The following is a 13,106-nucleotide window of genomic DNA, read 5'->3' as shown; positions in this document are numbered from 1 at the left end:
TAAAAAAGTTTATTTTAATGAAGTTTATTTGGAAACAGCCACAGGTAAAAATAGAAACCCACCGTATCGAAGAGCTCGTCCAGCAGCTCGTTCACCTCCTTCTCTGTGAAACAGGAAACGTTTTAACTCTAAGGCTGTAAACAGGCTAAAGAAGCGCTGCAGCACCGAGAGAACGACACCTACTGGTGATCTGCACGGCCCGGTCCGTCCGGTAGTCCTCTACGTCTGGTTCATCCAGGTCCTCCAGGAAGTTGTACTCCGGGTCGTCTTCATCATCAGCTTCATCTGAGACACAAACGGGCAGATTTCACATATAAAAACAGTTTCACCTTGTTCGTCTTTATTTTGAAATCAGAAATGAAATAAAAACAGTTTAACTCTGTTTTTCCACTGAAATCAGTTTGTTTTGTATATTAATTAATATATAGATATACAGTACAGTGCAAAAGTTTAAGGCAGGTGTGAAAAATGCTGTAAACTAAGAATGCTTTCAAAAATATAAATAATAATTGTTTATTTTTATCAATTTACAAAATGATCAGTGAGCGAACAAAAGAAAAATCTAAATCAAATCAATATCTGGTGTTACTACGCTTTGCTTTCAAACCAGCAGCAGTTCTTACAGGTACACCTGCACACAGTCAGGGATGTTGTAGTATTATCGTCAGGTGTATGATCAACCAATGATACCCGACAGGGGGTAATGATCATCAGTGTCACATGTAGGTTGAAACACAGTCATTAAGTGAAACAGAAACAGCTGTGTAGGAGGCTTAAAACTGGCTGAGGAACAGCCAAACTCTGCTACCAAGGTGAGGCTGTGGAAGACAGTTTCATGTCACAGGTCAGACACCATGGCAAGACTGAGCACAGCAACAAGACACAAGGTAGTTATACTGCATCAGCAAGGTCTCTCCCAGACAAAGATGTCAAAGCACACTGGGGTCTTAAGATGTGCTGTTCAAGCTCTTTGGAAGAAGCAAAAAAAGAACGTTCTTAGTTTCCAGCATTTCTCACACCTGCCTAAAACTTTTGCAAAACTTATATATATATATATATGTATATATATATTAGGGCTGTTAAAGTTTAACGCCACTAATTATTTTGATGCACAATTAACGCACGCTCGTTCTATTGTTATGACCCTCCGCCCGGTGATTCAGGTGATTTGAAAGAGTTACTATGGAGACGTCTCAGGTCAGACTCTGCTCAGTGTCAACATTTAATAAAGTTTTTCCGATTCAATAATGTAAAATTAAAGACAGCTGTTTCAAGGGAAAAAATTAGTAATAATGTGCATTAAAAGAGAAAGACTTTTATTTTGAAAGTCCTGCTGTCAACTTGAACTCTGACCTTCATTGTCGGGCGCCATCAGACCCTGCAGCCATCTTGTCCAATGACGGTCCTCTGCTCGCTGGCCGGGGCCCTGCTCGTACATGTCAGCGGTGATGTCAGGGGCCAGAAGCTCCGCCTCCAGCTGACCCAGAGGAACGTTCACCAGACGCAGTTTGGAGCGCGTGCGGTACGCTAAACCACCAGAGCCTTCATCCCCTCCTCCACCATCATCATCATCATCGGCAGCTTTACTGTCCAGAGACTGAGACATACAGACAGACAGACAGAGAGAGAGAGAGACAGACATACAGACAGAGAGAGAGAGACAGACATACAGACAGAGAGAGAGAGAGACAGCCATACAGACAGACAGAGAGAGAGACAGACATACAGACAGAGAGAGAGAGACAGACAGACAGACAGAGAGAGAGACAGACATACAGACAGAGAGAGAGAGAGACAGCCATACAGACAGACAGAGAGAGAGACAGACATACAGACAGACATACAAGACAGAGAGACAGTCATACAGACAGAGACAGAGAGACAGACATACAGACACACAGACACAGAGAGAGACAGCCATACAGACAGACAGAGAGAGAGACAGACATACAGACAGACAGACATACAGACAGAGAGACAGTCATACAGACATACAGACAGAGAGAGAGACAGCCATACAGACAGAGAGAGAGACAGCCATACAGAGAGAGAGACAGACATACAGACAGACATACAGACAGACAGACAGAGAGAGAGAGAGAGAGACAGACATACAGACAGACATACAGACAGACAGACAGAGAGAGAGAGAGAGAGACAGACATACAGACAGACAGAGAGAGAGAGACAGACATACAGACAGACAGACAGACAGACAGAGAGAGAGACAGACATACAGACAGAGAGAGAGAGACAGACATACAGACATACAGACAGAGAGAGAGAGAGACAGACATACAGACAGAGAGACAGTCATACAGAGAGAGAGACAGACATACAGACAGAGAGAGAGACAAAGAGAGAGAGACAGACATACAGACAGAGAGACAGTCATACAGACAGACAGAGAGAGAGACAGACAGACAGACAGAGAGACAGACATACAGACAGAGAGACAGTCATACAGACAGACAGACAGAGAGACAGACATACAGACAGAGAGAGAGACATACAGACAGAGAGAGAGACAGCCATACAGACAGACATACAGACAGACAGACAGGCAGACATACAGACAGACAGAGAGAGAGACAGGCAGGCAGAGAGACAGACAGAGTGAGAGAGAGACAGACATACAGACAGAGAGAGAGAGAGAGAGAGAGACATACAGACAGAGAGAGAGAGAGAGAGAGAGACATACAGACAGAGAGAGAGAGAGACAGACAGACAGACAGAGAGAGAGAGAGACAGACATACAAACAGAGAGAGAGGGACAGACATACAGACAGACAGAGAGAGAGACAGGCAGGCAGAGAGACAGACAGAGTGAGAGAGAGACAGACATACAGACAGAGAGAGAGAGAGAGAGAGAGACATACAGACAGAGAGAGAGAGAGAGAGAGAGAGACATACAGACAGAGAGAGAGAGAGAGACAGACATACAGACAGAGAGAGAGAGAGACAGACATACAAACAGAGAGAGAGACAGACATACAGACAGACAGAGAGAGAGACAGGCAGGCAGAGAGACAGACAGAGTGAGAGAGAGACAGACAGACAGGTCAATCTAAAATAGTCAATTAGATAGAGGCAGGTAGTACTGAGGGGTTACCTGTTTACAGGTGAAGGCAGTACTGAGGGGTTACCTGTTTACAGGTGAAGGCAGTACTGAGTGGTTACCTGTTTACAGGTGAAGGCAGTACTGAGGGGTTACCTGTTTACAGGTGAAGGCAGTACTGAGTGGTTACCTGTTTACAGGTGAAGGCAGTACTGAGGGGTTACCTGTTTACAGGTGAAGGCAGTACTGAGGGGTTACCTGTTTACAGGTGAAGGCAGTACTGAGTGGTTACCTGTTTACAGGTGAAGGCAGTACTGAGGGGTTACCTGGTTACAGGCTGGTCATTAGCTTCCCTGCACCATGGGTTACAGGTGTAGGTGGTGGTGAGCGGTTACCTGGTTACAAGAGTAGGTGGCAGTGAGAGGCTGGTGAGAGGCAGGGCTGCAGTCCAGCTCCTCTTGTACAGCGTTTAGTCTCTCCAGGAAGGAAGACTCAGGAGCAGCAAGGAGGAGCTGAGGAGGGCAGGTAAAGGTCATCACCTGTTCCCTCAGGATTCCTGGAGAACTCTAAACAACAGGTCAGAGGTCAGAAAACCTGTCGTGGTTCACAGGTTAGTGCAAACTGAGTGCCTGCAGGAGGTCAGAGGTCAGGGTACCTGTGCGGGGTCAGGTACCTGTAGGAGGTCAGAGGTCAGGGTACCTATAGGGGGGTCAGAGGTCAGGGTACCTGTAGGGGGGTCAGAGGTCAGGGTACCTGTAGGGGGTCCGAGGTCAGGGTAGCAGTGGGAGGTCAGCGGTCAGGGTAGCTGTGGGAGGTCAGAGGTCAGGGTAGCTGTAGGGGGGTCAGAGGTCAGGGTAGCTGTAGGGGGTCAGAGGTCAGGGTAGCTGTGGGAGGTCAGAGGTCAGGGTAGCTGTGGGAGGTCAAAAGGTCAGGGTAGCTGTGGGAGGTCAGAGGTCAGGGTGCCTGCAGGAGGTCAGAGGTCAGGGTGCCTGTCGGGGGGTCAGGGTACCTGTAGGGCTCCATGGGTGCTCTGCTCTTCTGGACCTTTGGGTGGAGATGGGTGCAGAGTTCTGGGAGGAGAGGCCAAGCTGTCGGCATCACTGAGAAACGTCTGCAAACACAGAAAGCAGCAGAGTTCAGCAGTGAGCTGTTACAGAACCCCAAGAGGCTCCTACCCTAACCCCCAACCCACGCTGATAAGATAACAAAGACATCCATCTAAATAAAGAAGCCTGAGTTATTTCAAGAACCAGCTGACGAGACTTAAGACCTAAGACTAAAGACTCAAGACTAAACACAAAAGAATAAAGACTAAAAACTGAAAAAAAAAAAAACTATGATCAAAGGTAATCAAAGACGACTCACCTCCTCTGTTGTGTCCTCCTCCTCCTCTTCCTCTTCAGGACAGTATTCCTCATCTGAGGTGTCTTCATCCTCCTCAAGCTCAATGTCAACAAACTGAGGAGGCTGCAAGAGAGACATACAGACAGGGAGAGACAGAGTGAGATGGTGAGTTAATCAGACAGACAGACAGACAATATTAATACCTTTGTCTTGATGGGTTTATTTACCTTGACTGTTGCTGAGTTCATTGCAGACAGACTCCAGTTAAGTGACTGTAACCAGACAGACAGACAGGTAAGGGACAGTCAGATAAACAAACATGTTTTCCAGTTAAAGTAAAGACAAATAAGGCAATCAAGTTGTGTGTTCTGCCACCTTGTGGAGCTGCCATTACTGCAGTGGCACCTTAGTGTCTGCTGCTGCCTGCTGACTCTGACAGCTGCACACATAGTAAAGATGTAAGACGGCTGCCTCCAGTTACTGATGAAGGAACCTTAATCAGGCCATCTTAACATTATTTAGATTTTACATATTTAACATGGGTCACAACAAAAGCCTGATTACATAATGAAGAAATAGAGAAAAGATTAGCTAGAAAAGGAACATAATTAAATAAGATCATTTCAATAATCGCCTGGTGATGAACAACAAAAAGCATCTACATGTCACTCAGAGAGGGACAAAATTACTGTTAACATAATAATAATATAACAATAAAAATAACAAACACAATAATATAATAATAATATAATAACAATAATTAAAGCTGCGAGCAGCGATGAACGGGCCCTCGCACCCGTGTGCACGTTGGGGAGTGCTGCGCGTTGGGGACATGGCAGAGCGACCCGCAGTGGCGGCCTGACGATCAAACGCTAAACGGCGGAAACGACTCTCGATTCTGCCGAGTTCTGGAGACGTCGGCAAGCGTCGCCAACGCGGCGTAAAGTCTGCGTTAAGCGGACCGAAATGTGACGCTGCCACAGTCTGTTTAACAGACACAAAACAGCGAAAAAGGGCTGTAAATTGTCAAGTCATTTCGACACGACATCAAGCGAAGACAGCACAGTGACGATGCCAGTCGAGCGGAGGATGCACATCACACGAGGCTTAGTGCCTCAAACCAGTAGGTGGCGCTCTGTCCGAGACTGATTTATAACACGTAGAAGTGTTCAGGAAGGGTCTTGTGTCAAACATATAAAGTTTCAGGCAGATAAGACCCTGTATGATGGAAATACAGCAGCTTCCTGTATCATGGCGAGACACGCAACTTTGACGAGCTGCCACGGCCACGCCCTTTGACTTCTGTACAAGATTTTGCTAATTGTGCTAATTCTGTACGCAGGACAAATTTGAGGTCAGTTGAAGGCAAGCTCTAGGAGAAGTTAATTAAAATATGACCCCTGGTAATGGCTCAAAACACACCGTTTTTTGACAAATAAATTTAAGTGGCGGACTTCCTGTTGGATTTACAGTATGGATCCAAGAGGCTTTTTGTAGCTCTAGGCATGATACATATGTGCAGAAATTTTCATAAATCTAGGTTCAACGTGCTGCGGGGCTGAATTTCTGAAAATTTCTAGGGGGGGGCACTCAAAATCTACGTAAATCTTCCCTTGTCCACACTGGGGACATGTGTACCCAGTTTCATGGCTGCATAAGTATGTTCAGTGAATCTGTGTAAAGTGTCTGGTCTCATACAGGTGGCTCTTCATGACCGAACGGTTTGTGTGTTGTGCTCTTTTTCTCCAAAGTTAAAGTTTGTCAGACTGTTAGAGCAGCCGATTACCTCCACGGGTTCTTCTGATGTCCTTTACATGGCTGTCAAAAGTAACGTAACATAGAAAGTAACGGTAAAGATAGAAACTTGTTCAATTCTTAGGACAGCTTGTATTCTAACGCGCAAATGTTGTAGGGACATGCCACCGCAGTAATGGCTGCTTGTCAATTTCCAGTTATTCCCCAGAAAATGAGAGGAGGATTGTGGGAGGTTGAGTTCACCTGTCCCTGCTGGATGACCTGTTTCAGTCTGGACCGAGTCATCTTTGGCTCCTGAAGGACAAAACACACTGAAGATTCAAACAGACAGACAGGCTGTAGGTTCATACAGACAGACAGACAGACAGGCTGTAGGTTCAAACAGACAGACAGACAGGTTGTAGGTTCAAACAGACAGGCTGTAGGTTCATACAGACAGACAGACAGGTTGTAGGTTCAAACAGACAGACAGGTTGTAGGTTCAAACAGACAGACAGGCTGTAGGTTCAAACAGACAGACAGACAGAGAGGATGTAGGTTCAAACAGACAGACAGGTTGTAGGTTCAAACAGACAGACAGGCTGTAGGTTCAAACAGACAGATAGGCTGTAGGTTCAAACAAACAGACAGACAGACAGACAGGCTGTAGGTTCAAACAGACAGACAGGCTGTAGGTTCAAACAGACAGACAGACAGACAGGCTGTAGGTTCAAACAGACAGACAGGCTGTAGGTTTACACCAATGACTGTATAGATGGACGCATGTCACCATCTGCTCCCATTGTACAAAGTTGATGCCAAAATAGCCCCCTGATAGGCGCTGCCATCTTGTGATGGTGATGTCATTTGGAGCCAGAGTCTGTGCAGTAGAGATCAGCAGATGGCGCCGCTGTTGCCACTTGTGCTAACCAAAACACACATTTAACTTACCGAAAGAACAGCAAGGACCCCGCACGCCAGCGTGTTTAACAGCAGAACATCGTCTTTGAGTTGGTCTGAGGTTAATGTTCACAGGTATGGAAACTTCAGTGACTGTAGTGATTGTTTTAGTTACGTCTCCTCTTGCCTATATATATATATATATATAATTAATATATAGATATACAGTACAGTGCAAACGTTTTAGGCAGGGTGAAAAAATGCTGTCAACTAAGAATGCTTTCAAAAATATAAATAATAATTGTTTATTTTTATCAATTTACAAAATGATCAGTGAGCGAACAAAAGAAAAATCTAAATCAAATCAATATCTGGTGTTACTACGCTTTGCTTTCAAACCAGCAGCAGTTCTTAGAGGTACACCTGCACACAGTCAGGGATGTTGTAGGATTGTCGTCAGGTGTATGATCAACCAATTATACCAGACAGGTGCTAATGATCATCAGTGTCACATGTAGGTTGAAACACAGTCATTAAGTGAAACAGAAACAGCTGTGTAGGAGGCTTAAAACTGGCTGAGGAACAGCCAAACTCTGCTACCAAGGTGAGGCTGTGGAAGACAGTTTCATGTCACAGGTCAGACACCATGGCAAGACTGAGCACAGCAACAAGACACAAGGTAGTTATACTGTATCAGCAAGGTCTCTCCCAGACAAAGATGTCAAAGCACACTGGGGTTTCAAGATGTGCTGTTCAAGCTCTTTGGAAGAAGCACAAAGAAACGGGCGACGTTGAGGATCGTAGACGCAGTGGTCGGCCAAGAAAACTTAGTATATATATATATCCATACAGTATATATGTATGTAATGTACACTACCAGTCAAAAGTTTGGACACATTTTCTCATACAAGTGAATGGGAAAGTGTGTCCAAACTTTTGACTGGTAGTGTATATATATATCGGCCAATATCGATATCGGAATTTTTTACTCTGTAATATCTCAATCGCCCCCAAAAATCTAGTATTGGTCGGACTCTACAAATAACTAATTAAAAATAAACTTGTCAGAAAAATGAACACTGTGACATAAATCAGCAGGATAAGAACTAACTATAATGACAGAAACCATGTTTGAGAAAAATGTATTTGACGTGTATTTTGATTTTATAGTTTGACTCATGTCCCATCTGTTAACATGGAGGAGGCTGGCTTTATGAGCTATACTGTAGCCAGCCAGCAGGGGGCGATAGAGAGGGTTTGGCTTCACTTTTAGGGAGCAGTCATGTCGTCCATCTTTTTATACAGGATATGGTTTAAACAGAAAGACAGGCAGTAGGTTCAAACAGACAGACTGGTTTAAGGGTTTATGGGTAAGGGTTAGCAGGATTTCATGTTTCCTCAAAAGATAAAACAAACTTGTTACCAAGTAACATTTTAAGAACATGTGAAGACTCTGGATGCTGCATGACGAAGAGAACATGAAAACTCACAAACATGGGCAGATCCTGAGTGTCTCTGATGGCAGCTTTCATCATGGCCACCACACGCTCATGGGTAATCACCTCCTGAAACAGGTCATACAACACGTCACACTGCATGTAGTAGGCTTGTCAACATTTTAGACACTTTGACACTTTTTGATACCACGTGTTATAAAACAATACAATCTCTTTTTTACAATAGCACTGAAAGGTACCGAAGCTTTGAAAAAAATGATCTACAGTCCGATTTTCAGCCCAAAGATGCCGCCAGCAAAAGAGAGCAAGCAGTTGTGGTCAAGCAACATAGACAGGAAGTGAAGAGAGTGCTGTTAATGTAAATAAAGCAGTGAAACAGAGATAAGACATTATTTTCTGATTGTTTCACAGTCAGAGCTGCAGACTGAAGTCCCTTTCACATCTCATAAGGATGCAGAAGTTACGATTGACAGAGAGCAGAGAGACAGAATGGGGGTAGCAGAGCAGAGAGACAGACCACTGCCCAGTGATGGACGTCCACAAATGTCCCAAACACAGCAGAATAACAGGATGAATAGAAACACAGCTGAAGTGTTAACCCTAACCCCTGCAGGTGCAGACACCAGCTCACACCTCTCCTGGATGATGATGTACTATTAACAGTCCGTCACATGAGTGTTTTTTTTCTGTACCAGCACTGTGTGAAGGAGGGAAATTAACAAGAAAATTACCTAATTTCTTGTTCCTAGGACTTAGCGAAACGATTACTGTATTTTTGTATTGCATCAAAGTTTGAAATTCTGGAGAAGAAAAATCCTACAATTCATCCGTGATGGACGAGATGGAGGACAACGTGGATCAACTTGGAACTCTGCTAATTGCAACAATGCGCTTGGGACTGGATGCCATTAGCAAAGAGATATGTCACCTTAAAGCCGAAATGAAAATGGACATGAATACATTCAAAGATCAAGTAACAAAAGAAGGGAAATCTAAATCAACGAGCTAAAACAAGAGATATACCAGCAACTTGCTGCTAACACCAGAACAATACAAACAAAGAGTTTATACTTTATAGTAGCCACCTGTGCGCGGAAATAATGACAGATCGCAACGTTATTGAGCCAGGTAGAAAGACAGATCTGTGTCATATCTCCTCCTCCCTGCGCTGCATGATAACTGATAAACTACGCGTGGATCACCTCCGGTTCAGTTCATTCACAGCCTGTGGAGGTGGCTGCTTTATAAAGATGATTGTTTCCGGAAACACGGGCACAGATCGCGACCCTGTTTAGTCAGGGGCAGAGTATAAGAACCACACACAGATCGGTGTCATCTCTGCGATGCATGATGATGAACTGCTCACTGCTGGATCACATGATTATAAACTCTGATAAACTGATAATAGATCACACTCTGAATCATCTCTCTCTCTCCGCGCTGTCTCTCCGTCTCATCGGTTCTGGATTGTCCTGTATTAAAAACTTTAAAGCAGTCTGCTTACTGAAGAAAAATAGAATGCCACCCGTCAGAGTGGCTCGTGAGAGTGAGTGAGTCACCTGCCACTGCCCAATTCTACCTGCATTTGGCGGGTAACACGCTGTCTATGACACGTTGTCTGTAGCACGTTGTCTGTAACACGTCTGTAACACATTGTCTATGACATGTTGTCTGTAACACGTTGTCTGTAACACGTTGTCTATGACATGTTGTCTGTAACACGCTGTCTATGACACGTTGTCTGTGACACGCTGTCTATGACACGTTGTCTATGACACGTTGTCTATGACACGTTGTCTGTAGCACGTTGTCTGTAGCACGTTGTCTATGACACGTTGTCTGTAACACGTTGTCTATGACATGTTGTCTGTAACACGTTGTCTGTAACACGTTGTCTGTAACACGTCTGTAACACGTTGTCTATGACATGTTGTCTGTAACACGTTGTCTATGACATGTTGTCTGTAACACGTTGTCTATGACATGTTGTCTGTAACACGCTGTCTATGACACGTTGTCTGTAGCACGTGGTCTGTAACACGTCTGTAACACGTTGTCTATGACACGTTGTCTGTAACACGTTGTCTATGACATGTTGTCTGTAGCACGTTGTCTGTAGCACGTTGTCTATGACATGTTGTCTGTAACACGTTGTCTGTAGCACGTTGTCTATGACATGTTGTCTGTAGCACGTCTGTCAAATGTTGTCTGTAACACATTGTATATGACGCATTGTCTATGACACGTTGTCTGTAACACGTTGTCTATGACACGTTGTCTGTAACACATCTGTAACACGTTGTCTATGACATGTTGTCTGTAAAACGTTGTCTATGACACGTTGTCTGTAACACGTCTGTAACACGTTGTCTATGACACGTTGTCTGTAACACGTTGTCTATGACACGTTGTCTGTAGCACGTTGTCTGTAACACGTTGTCTATGACACGTTGTCTGTAACACGTTGTCTATGACATGTTGTCTGTAGCACGTTGTCTGTAACACGTTGTCTATGACACGTTGTCTGTAACACGTTGTATGTAACACGTCTGTAACACGTTGTCTATGACACGTTGTCTGTAACACGTTGTCTATGACACGTTGTCTGTAGCACGTTGTCTGTAACACGTTGTCTATGACACGTTGTCTGTAAAACGTTGTCTATGACACGTTGTCTGTAACACGTCTGTAACACGTTGTCTATGACACGTTGTCTGTAACACGTTGTCTATGACACGTTGTCTGTAGCACGTTGTCTGTAACACGTTGTCTATGACACGTTGTCTGTAACACGTTGTCTATGACATGTTGTCTGTAAAACGTTGTCTATGACACGTTGTCTGTAACACGTCTGTAACACGTTGTCTATGACACGTTGTCTGTAACACGTTGTCTATGACACGTTGTCTGTAGCACGTTGTCTGTAACACGTTGTCTATGACATGTTGTCTGTAAAACGTTGTCTATGACACGTTGTCTGTAACACGTCTGTAACACGTTGTCTATGACACGTTGTCTGTAACACGTTGTCTATGACACGTTGTCTGTAGCACGTTGTCTGTAACACGTTGTCTATGACACGTTGTCTGTAACACGTTGTCTATGACATGTTGTCTGTAACACGTTGTCTGTAACACGTTGTCTATGACACGTTGTCTATGACACATTGTCTGTAACACGCTGTCTATGACACGTTGTCTATGACACGTTGTCTGTAACACGCTGTCTATGACACGTTGTCTGTAGCACGTTGTCTATGACACGTTGTCTGTAGCACGTTGTCTGTAACACGTCTGTAACACGTTGTCTATGACATGTTGTCTGTAACACGTTGTCTATGACATGTTGTCTGTAACACGCTGTCTATGACACGTTGTCTGTAGCACGTTGTCTGTAACACGTCTGTAACACGTTGTCTATGACATGTTGTCTGTAACACGTTGTCTATGACATGTTGTCTGTAACACGTTGTCTATGACATGTTGTCTGTAACACGCTGTCTATGACACGTTGTCTGTAGCACGTGGTCTGTAACACGTCTGTAACACGTTGTCTATGACATGTTGTCTGTAGCACGTTGTCTGTAACACGCTGTCTATGACATGTTGTCTGTAGCACATTGTCTGTAGCACGTTGTCTGTAGCACGTCCGTCAAATGTTGTCTGTAACACATTGTATATGACGTGTTGTCTATGACACGTTGTCTGTAACACGTCTGTAACACATCTGTAACACATTGTATATGACGCGTTGTCTATGACACGTTGTCTATGACACGTTGTCTATGACACGTTGTCTGTAACACGTCTGTAACACGTTGTCTATGACACGTTGTCTATGACACGTTGTCTATGACACGTTGTCTATGACATGTTGTCTGTAACATGTTGTCTATGACACGTCTGTAACACATCTGTAACACGTTGTCTATGACACGTTGTCTGTAACACATTGTCTATGACACGTTGTCTGTAACACGTTGTCTATGACATGTTGTCTGTAGCACATTGTCTGTAGCACGTTGTCTATGACATGTTGTCTGTAGCACGTCTGTCAAATGTTGTCTGTAACACATTGTATATGACGCATTGTCTATGACACGTTGTCTGTAACACGTTGTCTGTAACACGTTGTCTGTAACACATCTGTAACACATTGTCTATGACATGTTGTCTGTAAAACGTTGTCTATGACACGTTGTCTGTAACACGTCTGTAACACGTTGTCTATGACACGTTGTCTGTAACACATCTGTAACACATTGTCTATGACATGTTGTCTGTAAAACGTTGTCTATGACACGTTGTCTGTAACACATCTGTAGCACGTTGTCTGTAGCACGTTGTCTATGACATGTTGTCTGTAACACGTTGTCTGTAGCACGTTGTCTATGACATGTTGTCTGTAGCACGTCTGTCAAATGTTGTCTGTAACACATTGTATATGACGCATTGTCTATGACACGTTGTCTGTAACACGTTGTCTATGACACGTTGTCTGTAACACATCTGTAACACGTTGTCTATGACATGTTGTCTGTAAAACGTTGTCTATGACACGTTGTCTGTAACACGTCTGTAACACGTTGTCTATGACACGTTGTCTGTAACACG

General features: G+C 44.1%; 1 protein-coding gene across 2 annotated transcripts in view; it reads right to left on the bottom strand.

Annotated features, from left to right (window-relative positions):
* Positions 1–13,106, bottom strand: part of gon4lb (gon-4 like b) — a 44,503-nt gene that overhangs the window by 23,733 nt on the left and 7,664 nt on the right. For both annotated transcript variants that reach the window (XM_069679142.1, XM_069679143.1), the window contains exons 4-12: positions 8,527–8,601; positions 6,401–6,451; positions 4,630–4,674; positions 4,424–4,525; positions 4,068–4,169; positions 3,454–3,624; positions 1,354–1,597; positions 184–285; positions 63–103 (exon numbers count right to left, since the gene is read on the bottom strand). In XM_069679142.1, coding sequence (XP_069535243.1) covers positions 63–103; positions 184–285; positions 1,354–1,597; positions 3,454–3,624; positions 4,068–4,169; positions 4,424–4,525; positions 4,630–4,674; positions 6,401–6,451; positions 8,527–8,601 — 933 coding nt within the window. The remainder of the gene's footprint in view (positions 1–62; positions 104–183; positions 286–1,353; positions 1,598–3,453; positions 3,625–4,067; positions 4,170–4,423; positions 4,526–4,629; positions 4,675–6,400; positions 6,452–8,526; positions 8,602–13,106) is intronic.

Source organism: Semicossyphus pulcher, unplaced genomic scaffold (assembly GCF_022749685.1).
Source record: "Semicossyphus pulcher isolate SPU_LCO1_2020_fin unplaced genomic scaffold, fSemPul1.0.p SCAF_30, whole genome shotgun sequence".
Lineage (NCBI taxonomy): Eukaryota > Metazoa > Chordata > Actinopteri > Labriformes > Labridae > Semicossyphus > Semicossyphus pulcher.
Note: the sequence above shows the minus strand (reverse complement) of the source record. Positions and strands in the feature narration are given on the sequence as shown.